Consider the following 14,075-nt stretch of genomic DNA (forward strand, 5'->3'; position numbering starts at 1 on the left):
CATTGCTTCACACTCTCTCTGGCCCTAAATTATTCACTCCTCCTCTTCTGCCACCTTGTGTTCATTTTCTAAACCTGCTTGAGAGAACGTGATTAATGTACATAGATTTTTTTAAGGCTAGGAATTACTCATGTGAATATATGGCATAATGTATCTGAACCCGAGACAATTATGATTGTTTATTAATCTGCTCCTTTCCTCACCTCAATTCCACATCTTATTTTGAGATAAGAGACCAACGGACAGCTTATAAACAGCCAAGACACCATGTTCATTATGAGAGGCAGCCCATAAGGTTGGCCAGGGACACAGCCCCGACCATAAAATGACATTATACAAGAAACACTTGTATTCCTTAGCTACATACAAAAAATGCACAAAACCCAAAAAGATATTTGTGTAATTGGCCTTGGACCAGTCACCAATGACAGATAAATCATCAGACAAAAATAACTGACTTTTGGCATTTGTTTTTTCCATGAGGGATGTTGTGCTGACTTCCATATGTGAAATGTATTACAGTGTTGTGACATGAAAATCCAGAATCTAGGAAGCTCTTTTCTACGTTTCTCCCAGACTTTTTTAAGCTTTGGAGATGCTCATAGTTTGATTTTATTATGTTTCGACTAAGCTTGGTGAACTTTTGTGTCAAAAACCTGCAGATTCTTGAGTTCACAACAGTTGTTAAATAGCAGAAAATCATTCCTGGGCAGAGGCCAGCGTTATGACCCTAATGTTATGAAGAGAAAATGATCAGAGTGATCACTGGATCACAAGCACAACTGTATAGGATTTTTTTTTTTTAAACTCTTTGAGAATACGTCCACTTACGCGATCTTTTGACTTTCCGGGTAAGTGCAGGTTTAAGATATTTTGTGCTTGTTTTTTGTTAAACATACACATACGACACGAGGAGAATAGACACTGCTGCAGTTCTCTTTAGATTTCATCATTTTATTCTCTATCCTAAAATTTCAAAGATTGGGCAGACTCTTGGATTACCAGACACCTCAAACATTGTGATTACGTAAAAAAAAAAAAAAAACCCTCAAAGACAAAAATTGTATTTAAAAAAACAAAACTTTATTCCTTTAAAAAAGTATACACAATTTGGGACAAAATGTTTCTTTCATGGAGAGTACTTAGAAGATAACACCATGTTTCCCTTCTATTACTTCAGCAGGGAATTATTTAAACTGACAATGAAACTTAAAAAGATCATTTCTCACTACTTTTTATCAGTCTGAGGCGAAATGAATAGCATTTCTATACACAGGAAAATGAAATAACACCAAATCTCACACATTGGGGTTTGGCCTGACAGCAGGTGTGGTGGCTACAGAGAAGCTGCTAATTTCTGAAGTCCAGTGGTCCATGCAGGCCTGCTGTAGAGAGTCTTGGGGTAAAAGTTGCACCAACAATCTCTGGTAGCATGTCGTGGTGTCGCTGGAGAATTGATTAAGTTCTGAGTAGTCCAGGCAGACTGCCGTGTTGGGTTCTGTCTAAAAACTATTGCGTGTCTCTGTGGGTCGATGTTGCTGAGCCAGCTTACCGTAGCCGCCTCTGGCCGGGTCGTAGTCCTGCCTGTACTCATCCCTCACCTACACAACAAACAGAAACACAACAGAGGGCTTCAGTAAATGTACACAAAAACATTCAACACGGATGATTATTTAGATTACCAAAACATCTTCAGAAATGACTCATTACCTTGGTTAGTCTAGAAATTATGACCCATTTACTGAGATTTAGTTTTCCATCTGTTTTAATCTGTTATTTCTTTCTATTAAAAAAAGATCTTTTTAATGTTCAAATGTTTCAAATTTCTGACCCTTGGTGTGCATCTCTTACACTAAAGGTGCTACATACACCTAAAGAAAAGCCACTTAATTATTTACACACCCATCTTATTAAAAAATTAAAATCATTACTTTAAAAAACAATTCTTAAAGTTCTGTTCAGACCATCATGATCCTGAATATATTGCAGTATAAATAACTGCCATGATTGCCTGTGTTCATTTTAGATTAGTAGTCCTGGTACCTTTGACTGCCACATTGTTGCTGCAAATTTGACAAATCACCTCCTCTAAGTTATTGGCTTCTCCCTTTTCATTTGGCTTCAAACCAAGCTGTGCCCGCAGCGGTGCCGCTGTGTTTGACTTTGTAACTGAACTCATGACGTTAATGCCAATAGATGTTCATCGAAATGCAGTCAGTCACACATTAGAAGTTAAGCACCTCGAGATAAATACAGCAGAAGAATGTGGTACAAACCCACATGGAAACAGTGACTGAAATACGGCATTTCTGTTAGTTACATGCAGCTGCTTTTATTACAGGTGAATAGAAATGATTCTAACAATTAGGAAAAATATTATAGCCAGGTCAAATAATTGTAAAGATGTGATGATCTATTACACTCAGGCTTCCTCCCACAGTCCAAAAACATGCTCAGGTTAACTGCTAATTCTAAATTGTCCGTAATGAATGTCCGTGTGAATGCGAGTGATTGTCTGTCTATACGTAGCTCTGCAACAGACTGATGACCTTCCCAGGTGTCCCCTACCGTCACCCTAAATCAGCTGGGATAGACTCCAGTCCCCCATGACCCTAAAGAGGATTAAGCGGTGAATATATAATGGATGAATGATTATCTACTACCTGTGACATGTCTTAGTACTGTAAAAACTCGCTGTCTTCATTCAGCCATTAGAGCTGGCTCAGGTGTGAGCATGACGTAGTTGTATAGCTCCTAAAGCCAGTAAAGGTTTTTATACTGGAGCAAAACTACGTTGAACAAGGTGCTGTCTGGCCACGCTGGAAAACAGAGGCTGTGGCAACTGCAGAGAACAAGGAGATGCACCATCATTTACATATGGGGGTACCTGCATGCTTTTTTAGACATTCTTTGCATTTGGACAGTTACACTAAAAGGCTTAGTAATTTATGGAAACAGCTGGACACAGCTGGTCCTAAACTGACCTCAGAAAGTTTTGTCAGTTCAATCTTATTTATCACAAACGACTAATTTACTTCAAGGGGTTTTACAATCTGAAAGCTTTTACCTCCATTTTTAGACCGACTGAAAAGGACATGGATACCCAGATGTGCAACTGATGCTGTGTGTACAGAAAACTGCAGATTTAAAGTACTGACAACCAAGATGACAAAATTCTAAACTGTAAAGGAGGTGAAGCTGTCTGACCAGCTGATGGAGTAAAATGGCAGATTAAACAGACACTGTTCCCAAACATCAGGAGGAAACCGCCACACTGCAACACATGCAGCATGCATCACTTCAGATGAGAGACTTTCTGAACATTTTTTTAATCCAGTCCTTGGGCCAATATTTATGTTTCCATATTTATACTCTCCCTCAAAGCTCATTGTGAACCACGACAAAATTGGACATGATTATGCATCCTGTGTTTGTTAACAGCATAATACAGATTTTAATTTTTCTAATGGCGTACTATAGTAATGTCTTTTCAAAGGCCACAGTTAATCATGCATAATTTATTTTGGAAGTTCTAAATATCATACTGGTGTATTAAAATGTCATGATATAGCGTATTGATTTTTTTGAAGGCCAGCTCCGTAGATGTCATTTTTTTTAAATGTCATAGGATGCCGTGTTTTTCATTGTTTTTCAAAATAGAAGATCCAAAACTTTTCCAATATAAACAGACAGATGGACACAGAATAGGCAGCAGGATACTTCAAGCTTCTGATGACACAAAAATCAACCTGCAGGGAAGACTAGAAGACCCTTGAGCAGTTACTAGGGCTGGGTGATAAATCGAATTCATTTGATTAATTCGCATTTTTAAAATCTGACGATTTGAAAATTTGCCAAATCGTAAAATCAAGGCGAGCTTAAATTATATAACAATACAGATTCTTCTTCTGCCTTTTACGACTTGTGCACTGGCGTTTGCTTCCGCCTCTCATCTCCTTCCGCCAAAAACACTCACATCCCCGTCATGGCGGACACAACAGCAGACGAAGAGTTCTATGACACAAAGGGCCTCATGTTACATCGTGTATACGGAAGTGGTTCAGCTTTGACAAGACTGACACAGAGAAAACTACAGTCATGCAGTGTTGCCAACTTAGTGACTTTCTTGCTAAATCTAGCGACTTTCCAAAGCGTCCTAGCGACTTTTTTTGTCAAAAGCGACTAGTGACAAATCTAGCGACTTTCTGCCGTTTTGGAGACTCTGATAGGAAAACTTGGATCATTCTGCAGTGACTGTTTTCAACAAGCCCCTCAACTGTTGTGGGAAGATGTAGTTTATGCGGCCGCCACCACACACCTCTGTAGTGAGGGGATGAAATGATGTTTAAGTAAAAGTGCGGGTGTCGCAATACCCACATCCCCCCGGGCTGCTACGCCCATGCTAGCGGTTCAAATGAACATTTCATAGTTACAGTCTTCTCACTGTAAGGGTGCGCCTCTTCCCTGTGGTCTCTGTGCGATCTCACTCTGTTGACAACTACTTTTACTGGAAATTAACAAGATTAAGTCGACATGAAAAGTCGTTAATTTCTCTAATGTCTTCTCTCCAGCTACCCGTGCACAAAGTAACACAACAGAATTCCTAATGTTGTTTTCATTCACTTATTTTTGTCAGACAATTAAACAAGTTTGAAATACTGAGTGAAACGTGGCCCATTAAGATGGCCTGTTAAGCTCCCGCTGTGCTGAACTTTTGCATTGACAGGGGAGGATAAATGTTTTTCCAGGATAAGTTAACCATTTCCAGGACATTTGACCTTTTTTCTCATTTTTCATATGTTTTCCATGACTGGAAAATTGGTCAATCATTTTCCAGGTTGCCCTGTGACAGACTGGTGACCTGTCCAGGGTGTCCCCTGCCTTCGCTCGAGTCAGCTGGGATAGGCTGAAGCACCCCCCGCGACCGTAATGAGGATAAAGCGGTGTATAGAGAATGGATGGATGGATGGATGGATGGATGGATTTTCCAGGTTTTCCAGGACACGTGGGAACCCTGTATGTGTTTTTGACCAATAAAAATCTGACAGCAGTGTGAAAGGCACACATTCATAAAATCACTCCTGACAGGTGTCATAAACCTCACCTGTCCTCCAGACTTGCCGCGGCCGTACTGTCGTCCTTCTTTGAAGCCGGCATCCCAGTCTGTCCTGATGATACGGTCGTCCAGCCGCGTGCCATTAATGAATCGCATCGCATGTTCTGCATCTGCTCGTGTGTAGTATCTGGTACAGCAGGAGTTAAAGCAAAACATGCACACTCGGTGCCGCAACAGGAACGTAAAGCTAATAGAGATGCACAACGCTTTGGTTACTAACTTGACATGCATATCGTAAACTCAGGACCTGTGTGCTTTCTGTGCATTAATTAGTTGTAACGTGGGTTTCAGATTTAAAAGGATACTCTACAAAGCAGAATCCACAGGCAGTCTTCTTGACTTTATCCAGGCCAATGATGATGCGCTTGACGTCTCCACTTTTAGAAAACAGCTCGTGCACCTGTTCACCACATTCAAAGATGATACGGTTACAAAACTATGTAGGAGATAAGAAATGTTTGCCAAACACAGAAGAGCATCCTGAAAATTACTACTGTAACAGATTTTAAATACCCCAGCATTTCTGCATATTTCATTAGAAACTTTGCAACTAGTGTAAAAGACAGAGTTAAACAGACTTTGAGAATAGGAGGTGACGGCCATACAAAGATAAAAACTACTAATTCTTGGATCTTTTAAAAACACATTCTGACTTTTATCTTTTCATCATGACATAATAAGATGAGAATAAATGTATTTCTAAATCAGTTGGTACAGGGTGGACAGGGTGGACTCAGTGACAATGATGATGTCTGGTACCTGCTCCTCAGTGGTGTAGAAGGAGAGGTTCCCCACATACAATGTGTTGCTCTGCTTCAGCAGCTTCTCCTGTTCATAGCGGTTACCCTGAAAACACAAGCAAAGTTGAAAATACAAGTCAAATCTGCTCTTAAGAAGCTACGGACATCACAGGTAGTCCCCTAACACCTCAACAAACACTCACAACTTTGAAACTAGATTCTGACTGACAGTTTTGAGTTGCTGGTTAAAGGAAAAATTGAAACTTAAATGACAATATTAACTGTCAAATCATCCAATTCTAACTCACCAGTTGTTTGTAAGGTTATTGGACAGCATAGTTAAAGCCATAATAATGTTTTAAATCCATTTTCAGATTTATGAAACCTTAGCTTTCTTCAAGAAAACTCAAAAAGAGCAATCTCAGCCATCCAGCTATACACAAAACCAGGTCTAAATGTTCACAGCCACGGAACTTAGAATGTCAGATCTGGACTAGATTAACAAAGAGAGTCTAAAAGCTGTTTAACATATGGTTTCAGATTTGTAAAATGAAAGAAAAATCTGAATTGGTAGCCTCCCGAGTTTCCTTAAAACTTAGAACTGAAGATACAGAACAGAACTGATAGCTTACATTCAACAAACAGAAGGCAGCAATCAGTGATCAGGACTAACAGGAGAAATTATTACAGTGTCTTAGTCTCGGTACTCCTATGGAAGCTCGCACACAAGTTAAAAACTGCAAATCTATCTTGCAATTTAAAAAGTATTAAGGTTTAACCTTTAAATTACTCGTCTAGTAAAGGTCTGTCTAACGCCTCTGGGTGGATTTCCCTAATAACAGGTATTTAATGATGTGAAATAAACGCTCCGTAACGCCTGAGAACGGCTGTAAGCTGCACATTTTTAACAAGGAACAGAATGCAAACAAAATTTCCTAGAGGAAATGATCTAAACTAAGAACCAGGATGCAGCACTACACTATAAACAACGATATTTTTGATGCAGCATGTCCACTAATTGATTCATGAAACCAAGTAGCTCCGATAGGTGAGTTAGCCGTGATGTAGCCACCATAACACAGCAGCGACGATTTTTATAGCCAAAATAGATACACAGCATCGTGTTTTTATTTTTTCTTGCTGTGAAGTCAAAAAAGCACAGTGGGATGTTCTTTATTTAAGTAAACGAACCCCCTCACAGCATGATCCGCCTCTCCGTTGTTTGCGTGTTTACCGTTAGCTACCTAAATAAACAGCTTACGTTCAAATTATCCGATTTTGTCGTTTTTTAAAAATACTTCTCCTCTTACCTTAAAATGTTGGTCTCTGTATTGACTAACGTCGGTGTAAGAATCACTATTCAAGGCGTTTAATTTCGCAGACATTGTATAAAGATCACAAACAGGCGCCCAGCAGCGATTCAACGTACAGCACTGCGTGGAGTTCCGGTTCACGTGTCCGTCCTCTAAATGCCTCCGGTTGGAACAACTCGACACACAGCTACAGCGGCTTGATGGCGCCGTCTGTTGGTACCATTTTATGTTTTCATTTATTAATTTAATTCCATGTACATCGAAGATAAACCAATTAAACTTAATGCATTTTTCAATATGTATGTTTTTCGAATCATTTAAAGATTTTTCCCATGAACCACGATGATTTAGAAATCTAAAACCTGTTATTACATCCATCACTATGACACTCTTTCGGTTCTAATTCTGATTCACATCTACACGGTTAATCTAATCAGCTATTTGTATTCGGTTTTTTTTTTATCATAATGAATAATATTTTGGAAATGTTTTTGTATAAACATCAACATGGATTTTTCAGCTATTCATCTGAAGACATTTATATTATATCGCTCACGTTAAAAGCGAATACATCAGACTAAAAACAGAAACTAACACAGAAGCAGCACTTTAGTGCTTTATAGCAAAGACGTATTTATCATTCATTAATATGAGGGATTGTATTGTTTTCCTTTTCTTGCAAAATGAAATTGTCCCCCAAACACAAGGGTGAAACTGACAAACTGAAAATCACATGACCACTGAGCTGCTGAGTCACTAAAGCTGGAAGTTGTGTTTGATGTGGTGTATTTTTATTGGCTGAAGTGATTTAATCAGTGGCTCTGATGGACTGGTCCTACTGTCACATGCCAGTCATGTTTCCTCATTCATTCATTCATTCATTTACTTATCTATTTTTTTATTTTTATTTTATTTTTTTTTTGGGGGGGGGGGGGGTATTTAAATACACATATTAATTATAAAATATCCAACAAAGATTAATTAAAGCAAAATAAAAAATGAACAAAAATATTTACACATTTTTTTAAACTTCAGTCTGTGTTTGATATTTGACTGTTAAAAAAATATATAATTCTTCTGATTATTTCTGTAATCTCTGCTGATTTTTTTTTTTTTGTCACGATACATACAAAAACTGCACTTTAAGCTGCTGAACTTTCCCTTCATGGACCTCTTGTTGTGCTGCTACTGCCACAACGCTGCTGTTTTTACATAAGTTGTTATACAGATTTCCATTAGTTTCTTAGGTCAGTGGGTTACTATTTATCTTAATTATTTGATTATTGTTGCTGCTTTTACTAGAGCCAAGACCTGCATCCCGTATTTTGTTCCTCATGCTGTGAATTACAATGAAATATCTTATTTTTTTGCTTGTTTTTTCATGCCTTTGCATAATGTTTTGGATGGATTTTTTTCTGTATTTCACAAACGGTTTTCCGATTTTTTTCCTGCACTTTAATATTGTGCTTTTCATAATGTGTATTAGATATTTTTGTAATACTGTTCCACTAATATTGTAATACAGCAATTATTCTACTACAGCATGAGGTCTTGATAGTAAAATAACAAAGTAATATAATATTACAAAACAAATAATTATTAGAATGGCGATGATCTACAGCAAATACAAATGTAGCCAAGAACAGCTAAATCTAAAAAAAACAAAAAAAACACTTGAAAGGTTCCCACAGGGTCAAAATTTTTATTATCCTAATTCAAAAACTTAAAATGAACAAAAATATTTATCTTAATCAACCCTCAGCCTGACTTCATAGTCAATCAACAACCATAAATTATGTTGTGAAAACCATTAAAAACATGTACAGATATAAATGAACCTGCTAAGAAATTAGAGAAAATTAAAAACAAAAATGAGATGACATGGCAGGACGTTGTCTGCAGGCAGACACTGGACTTAGCTGCTGACTGACAGTTCTCCTAATGTTTAGCACACAATCAGTTCTTGTATCACATGATAACTTCTGTCACAGCATATTAAGCAAAGTCAGAAAAACGAGAACAGCAGCTCTGCCATACGGTGCCAGCTCCTCTCAAATTTGCCGTGTAATCATCAGAGGTCAGACGGTCTCCACTCAATAATGCAGCACCTCCTGGAATCTGAAAGAAAATTACAGCAAACATCTCCATCAGAAAAACAAGACTGTCTGAATTTGATGGTTGAGAGGCCCCCAGAGGCGGAGGAAATAGCTGCGAAAGAAATAGTTCAACACTGAAGGAAACACTTCCACGTCTTTATGCTAAATGTGAGTCATTAGCCAGCATGTGTTTAGCTTAGCTTAGGATTAAAGGTCCATATTGTGCCCCTATTCCAGCAAATGAAAGAAAGTCTTCCACGTGCCCAAAATGTTTTCACCTCCAAATACTGCAAAGATGCTTCATTTTCACAATGATGTTTTAGTATCTGTAGCTTTAAATGCTGCTGAGCTGCTGCTCTTCCCGCCCCCTTCAGGAAGAAGACTCACTCTGTGCCTGTGATTGACAGTGCAGAGACAAACAGAGAATTAATTTAATGGGTCTTCTGGCAAAAATTCAATGCGGAAATAGGATTCACAAGGCCGTTGTCTTTAACTTGTGTGTTTGGTGAGTCTGACAGATGACGTTTTAAAAAGAGGAAGGTGACAAACTTCATGTTTTATGGAAAACATTTTGGGTGTAGCTACATGAAGAGGTTAACTCATGTTTCATGGATCACTTTTAAAAACGCTACATTAGTTGTTCTTAAGGAGAGATAAGGAGGTGGTAAACTTGGTGCAATTAGACAAACTATATTTAGTTACACAGTGCTGCTTAGTGACAGAAATGAGTTTAAAGTCAATGCAACAACAACAGATGATACAGGAAATGACCAGAAACCAGATAAATGATTCGATAGATGTTGCTAAATGTAGGGAAACAACAAACACACACTTCTGAACATTAAAACATAGTTCTAGTTTTGAAACCTACACTTTTACAGTGATACTGAACATACGCTACCAGTCAAAAGTTTGGACACACCTTCTCATTCCATGCATTTTATTTCATTATTTTCTACACCGCAAATTAATATTGAAGACATCAAAACTATAAAAGAATACAGAAAACAATAAACATAAATGAAAACCACTGAATGAGAAGGTGTGTCTAAACTTTTGACTGGTAGTGTAAGTGATGCTGAATTTAATCAAATTAGCTCAAAAAAGTCTGAGGTATAATCCAGGAAACGTGACACAGAAGAGATTTTTTTTTTTTAAGAAAAAAAAGGCCCCAGCTGCTCATTTTTGCCCTCAGGACCCCAGAGCTGGTTAATCCAGGCAGGTATGGAGCCACATGGAGCCTGAATTGCACCTGGACGGATCCATACAGGTGACATCCACCTGCAGTAACTCACGTTTCCAAAGTGCCTTCCTCGCCGTCTCCTCTCCGTCAAAGCTCGGATCTCCTCTCGATGCTCAGCAGCTCCACTTCGAAGATGAGCGTCGCTCCTCCGGGGATCTTGGGAGGAGCCCCCCGGTCCCCATAGCCCAGCTCTGCGGGGATGACCAGCTTCCTCTTCTCGCCCTCGCACATGCCCAGCAGGCCCTGGTCCCAGCCTTTGATCACCTGGCCGGTGCCCAGCGTGAAGGTGAAGGGCCTGTCGCGGGGGATGCTGCTGTCAAACTCGGTGCCGTCCTCCAGCTTGCCGGTGTAGTGCATGTTCAGCACGTCTCCTTTGCGGGACTTGATGGGGCAGTTGTCGACGCGCTTCTTGATGCCGATCTGCAGCTTCTTCTTCTCGGCTCCGCTCACCGCCGCCGGGCTCAGAGACAGCACCGCCACCGCGAACAGCACCAACACCCGCATGGCTGCAGTCCGCTCCGTGTCCAGCTGTTACCGGGTGGAAGTTCAGAAAGGCCTCCGACCTACGACCAGAAAGCAAAATCTGTGCGGACGAAAGAAGGGAAATGAGCTGCCAATCTGGTACCGAGAGCGCATGTGCAAACGACACGGCAGGAAGTAGTTCACCGGGCTGTGTCACCAAGAAATATGTCCGTAAAAATCCGAAGTTGGCTTCATATTCGTTGATTACAAATTACCGAGTTTGACTAAATCCTTGATAACTAGCTTGAGTCAAACTTCAGCTTCCCGCCACAGTCTGTTATGTCATCTGTTCCACTGTCTCGGTCAACTGGTTCACCTTAAGTAAGTCAACTTTATATGTGTGTAGTATTTAAAAAAAAAAATTATCCACTCAGCTTTCATGGGAGTGTCAGAAGGTTATATCTCCAGCTAACGTATGTGAACACTGGTGTCTTTACAGGACTGAAACACGAGTTTTGGACGGGACGGCTGAGTTAGCTAGCTAAGCTAACCGCTAACAGACAGACAGAATGCTCTCCCGCATGTTATTCTCCCTCCTCAACAACCTCCATGTCGTGGAGAAGTTGGCAGAGTCTCGTCCGATCCGCAGGGCGGCTCAGATCACAGCCTACGCTATCACCAAGGCTCAGATAGTCGGCCGGGACGCCTCGAAGCGGGTCATGCGGTCCCAGACACTGCGGCAGGTCCGGGAGGAGGCCGGTAAAGTTCCCGGAGACCTGGGAGAGATGAACCACCGCCTTAGGAAAGTCCGAGAGACATTTGTGAATGAAGTCAAGCAGGGATGGAAGGACGGCTCCAGGCAGATCAAGAAATAAGAGGACAGGCTGGTTAAAGTGACTGGAAAGGTACCTATAACTACATGTTTGTTGTCTGACTGACAACATCTGCTGTGTTTATGGTCTCATCCTATATTCCCCATGTGTTTGGACTGAAGCACAGTAGAAATGATGTGTGAACAATCTGCCTCAGCTACATGTATGCTGTTAGACTACAACCATCAGGATATGATGACAAATGATAAACTGTGTTTTCACGCTAGAACAAGTGGAAATTCAAAGTGTGTATTTCATCTTTCTGAAAGCGTTCAAAAAGAGAAGCTGTCTTGGAACTGGTGTGGCTACATAAAATGCACCTGTCCAAATGTAGCTGACAATTACAGGTATTTAGATTAAGTTTATTAGGTGAACACACTCACTGGGACTGCCTTTAATGACACCCTCACCACATCAATCCTTGGAAAAGAACAACTTGCTTTTTTCCCACTATTGACTTCCACCAATGTCCAATCATTCACCTGTGACACTGATCCTCCCAGAGAGCTTTTTCTGGTTCTGTACTTGGAAATAATTTTCTGCTTTTAAAATATGTATATATATATAAGGAGATATATGTGTAGACAATGCATTCACCGTTCAGTTGCGACTGTATGAATAAAGATTCTAATTTATAACAATAATGCATTTGTGTCAACTGATATTACTTTAATTAGTCCACTAACACTCAGGATATAAACTATGTTGAAAGGGGAGAAGTTCAAGTTTAGCTTTTCATTTGTAGAAATATAATTTTTACACCAGGACCTGACTAAAATAAGAGTGGATGGTACAAAGGAGTGAAGTCCTCGGTCAGCTGACATTAAGTTCGTAGCTCATTTGCTTTCACAACTACAGCGGTGCCGTAGATATGAAACACTTTACAACCCACTTTAGATAAATAAGGACATTTTATTGCTTCCACTTGTTCTGTGTAGTGGCAAAGAGCAGCTTGACCCAGTAACTGCATGTTGTACAGTACAGCTGTCATGATTCATTGAGTTGACCTTCATCAGTGATTGGTGAATTATTTAAGACTTTTCAAGCAAAAGTTTCATAGCATTTCAAATATGACACTTTGCTGCTTTTTTTGTCCATCTTTTAATCGTCACCGATTTCTTCAGGCAATACCTCAATTTTGACTAAAAAATGGCAACTATGGAACTCATATGTAACTCAGATATTGCACTTCTTTGTACAGAGGACTGAACGTGCAGAATACATGAGCATGCTTTACAATCCTCTCAGATAATCTCTCCATCTTTTACCTGTTTGCTAGAGTTCATTCTTTATACAGTTAAGAAGATCTACTTCCACTGAAACTTCCCTCATATTTAAGAGGTTCTACATGTATGAATTTCTACAGATGAACTAAATTAAACAAGAATAATGAGACGATCAATCCTTTATTAGTGTAATCATTAGTTGTTCCTTCACTTTCACTACTTTAAAACAATCCCCCAAAAATAAAAAAAAAATACAGCTGAACCTTTAATTTTGTTATTTAACTTAAGTTCTGTTTGTCTCAATGCATAGCAGGATGTTTGATGAAATGATTTGTGACATAAAAGGCTCAAAATTAAAATGTTAGTGTCTGCAGAAAGGCAGCTACGTTACACTTACTCTGATGTAAATTAAGACGGCCTAAAGATCTGAAACTAAACAGATGTGAAGCAGAAATGTGGAAGGAAACAGACAGAAATTGTGAATAATCACCACTAAAAACAGAACAACTCAACAGTGTACGTTGTTCAGTATTTGGCTTTATTTCATTTGAACAAGCACAGAAAACAGTTAAGTCCAGCAGCTTTATGTAGCAATACTTATGCAGACACACTGGCCTGGCAACTAAATATTAGTTACATGTTCGGCCATTTTACATCGAAATAAATCTCGATCAGGAGGAAGAGAAGGCGTTGGTTTCTGACAGGGTAGTGTCTACAGATACGGACCTGTACCCATAGCCTGTGGCCTACTGATACGGCACTTTCCCTTATCATAAATATTAATGAGCCGTACATAAATATTAATGAGCCGGCTGATGAACGCGCTTTGTGATTGGCTGGAGCATGAGTCAGTACATACACACTGATATGGCACCTGAACTTCATATAAAAATAAATCTCTCAACATAGGAAAATACACATTCAATCAACACGTTACAACTGGAACGTACAGTAGATGTGACAAGAGTCTGACAATCAGAGTTAGAAAGGCGTTTCTGGAGTGAGCT

The 14,075-nt window shown here is 39.5% G+C and overlaps 2 protein-coding genes across 2 annotated transcripts; both read right to left on the reverse strand.

Moving 5' to 3' along the window:
• Nucleotides 1–1,061: 1,061 nt before the first annotated feature.
• On the reverse strand, nucleotides 1,062–7,324 carry ncbp2 (nuclear cap binding protein subunit 2). Its single transcript, XM_051946977.1, has 5 exons — nucleotides 7,167–7,324; nucleotides 5,876–5,962; nucleotides 5,422–5,516; nucleotides 5,100–5,243; nucleotides 1,062–1,596 (listed from the first exon to the last, which is right to left on the reverse strand). The coding sequence occupies exons 1-5, from the start codon at nucleotides 7,239–7,241 to the stop codon at nucleotides 1,503–1,505; spliced, it is 495 nt and encodes a 164-aa protein (XP_051802937.1). The 5' UTR covers nucleotides 7,242–7,324; the 3' UTR covers nucleotides 1,062–1,502.
• A 1,533-nt stretch (nucleotides 7,325–8,857) lies between these two features.
• fkbp2 (FKBP prolyl isomerase 2) lies at nucleotides 8,858–11,161 on the reverse strand. Its single transcript, XM_022198866.2, has 2 exons — nucleotides 10,561–11,161; nucleotides 8,858–9,287 (listed from the first exon to the last, which is right to left on the reverse strand). Exon 1 carries the CDS (start codon nucleotides 11,010–11,012, stop codon nucleotides 10,596–10,598), a length of 417 nt encoding a protein of 138 aa, XP_022054558.1. The 5' UTR covers nucleotides 11,013–11,161; the 3' UTR covers nucleotides 8,858–9,287; nucleotides 10,561–10,595.
• Nucleotides 11,162–14,075: the final 2,914 nt, after the last annotated feature.

This window comes from Acanthochromis polyacanthus, chromosome 4 (assembly GCF_021347895.1).
Source record: "Acanthochromis polyacanthus isolate Apoly-LR-REF ecotype Palm Island chromosome 4, KAUST_Apoly_ChrSc, whole genome shotgun sequence".
NCBI classification, from domain to species: domain Eukaryota; kingdom Metazoa; phylum Chordata; class Actinopteri; family Pomacentridae; genus Acanthochromis; species Acanthochromis polyacanthus.

Coding starts and splice junctions, on each gene's coding strand:
- ncbp2 (XM_051946977.1), bottom strand. CDS start 7,241: ATGTCTGCGAAATTAAACGCCTTGAATAGTGATTCTTACACCGACGTT. Junction 5,517..5,875: donor TCTACACCACTGAGGAGCAG/GTACCAGACATC, acceptor TGTGGTGAACAG/GTGCACGAGCTGTTTTCTAA. Junction 1,597..5,099: donor AAGTCTGGAGGACAGGTGAG/GTTTATGACACC, acceptor TGTGTAGGTGAG/GGATGAGTACAGGCAGGACT.
- fkbp2 (XM_022198866.2), bottom strand. CDS start 11,012: ATGCGGGTGTTGGTGCTGTTCGCGGTGGCGGTGCTGTCTCTGAGCCCG.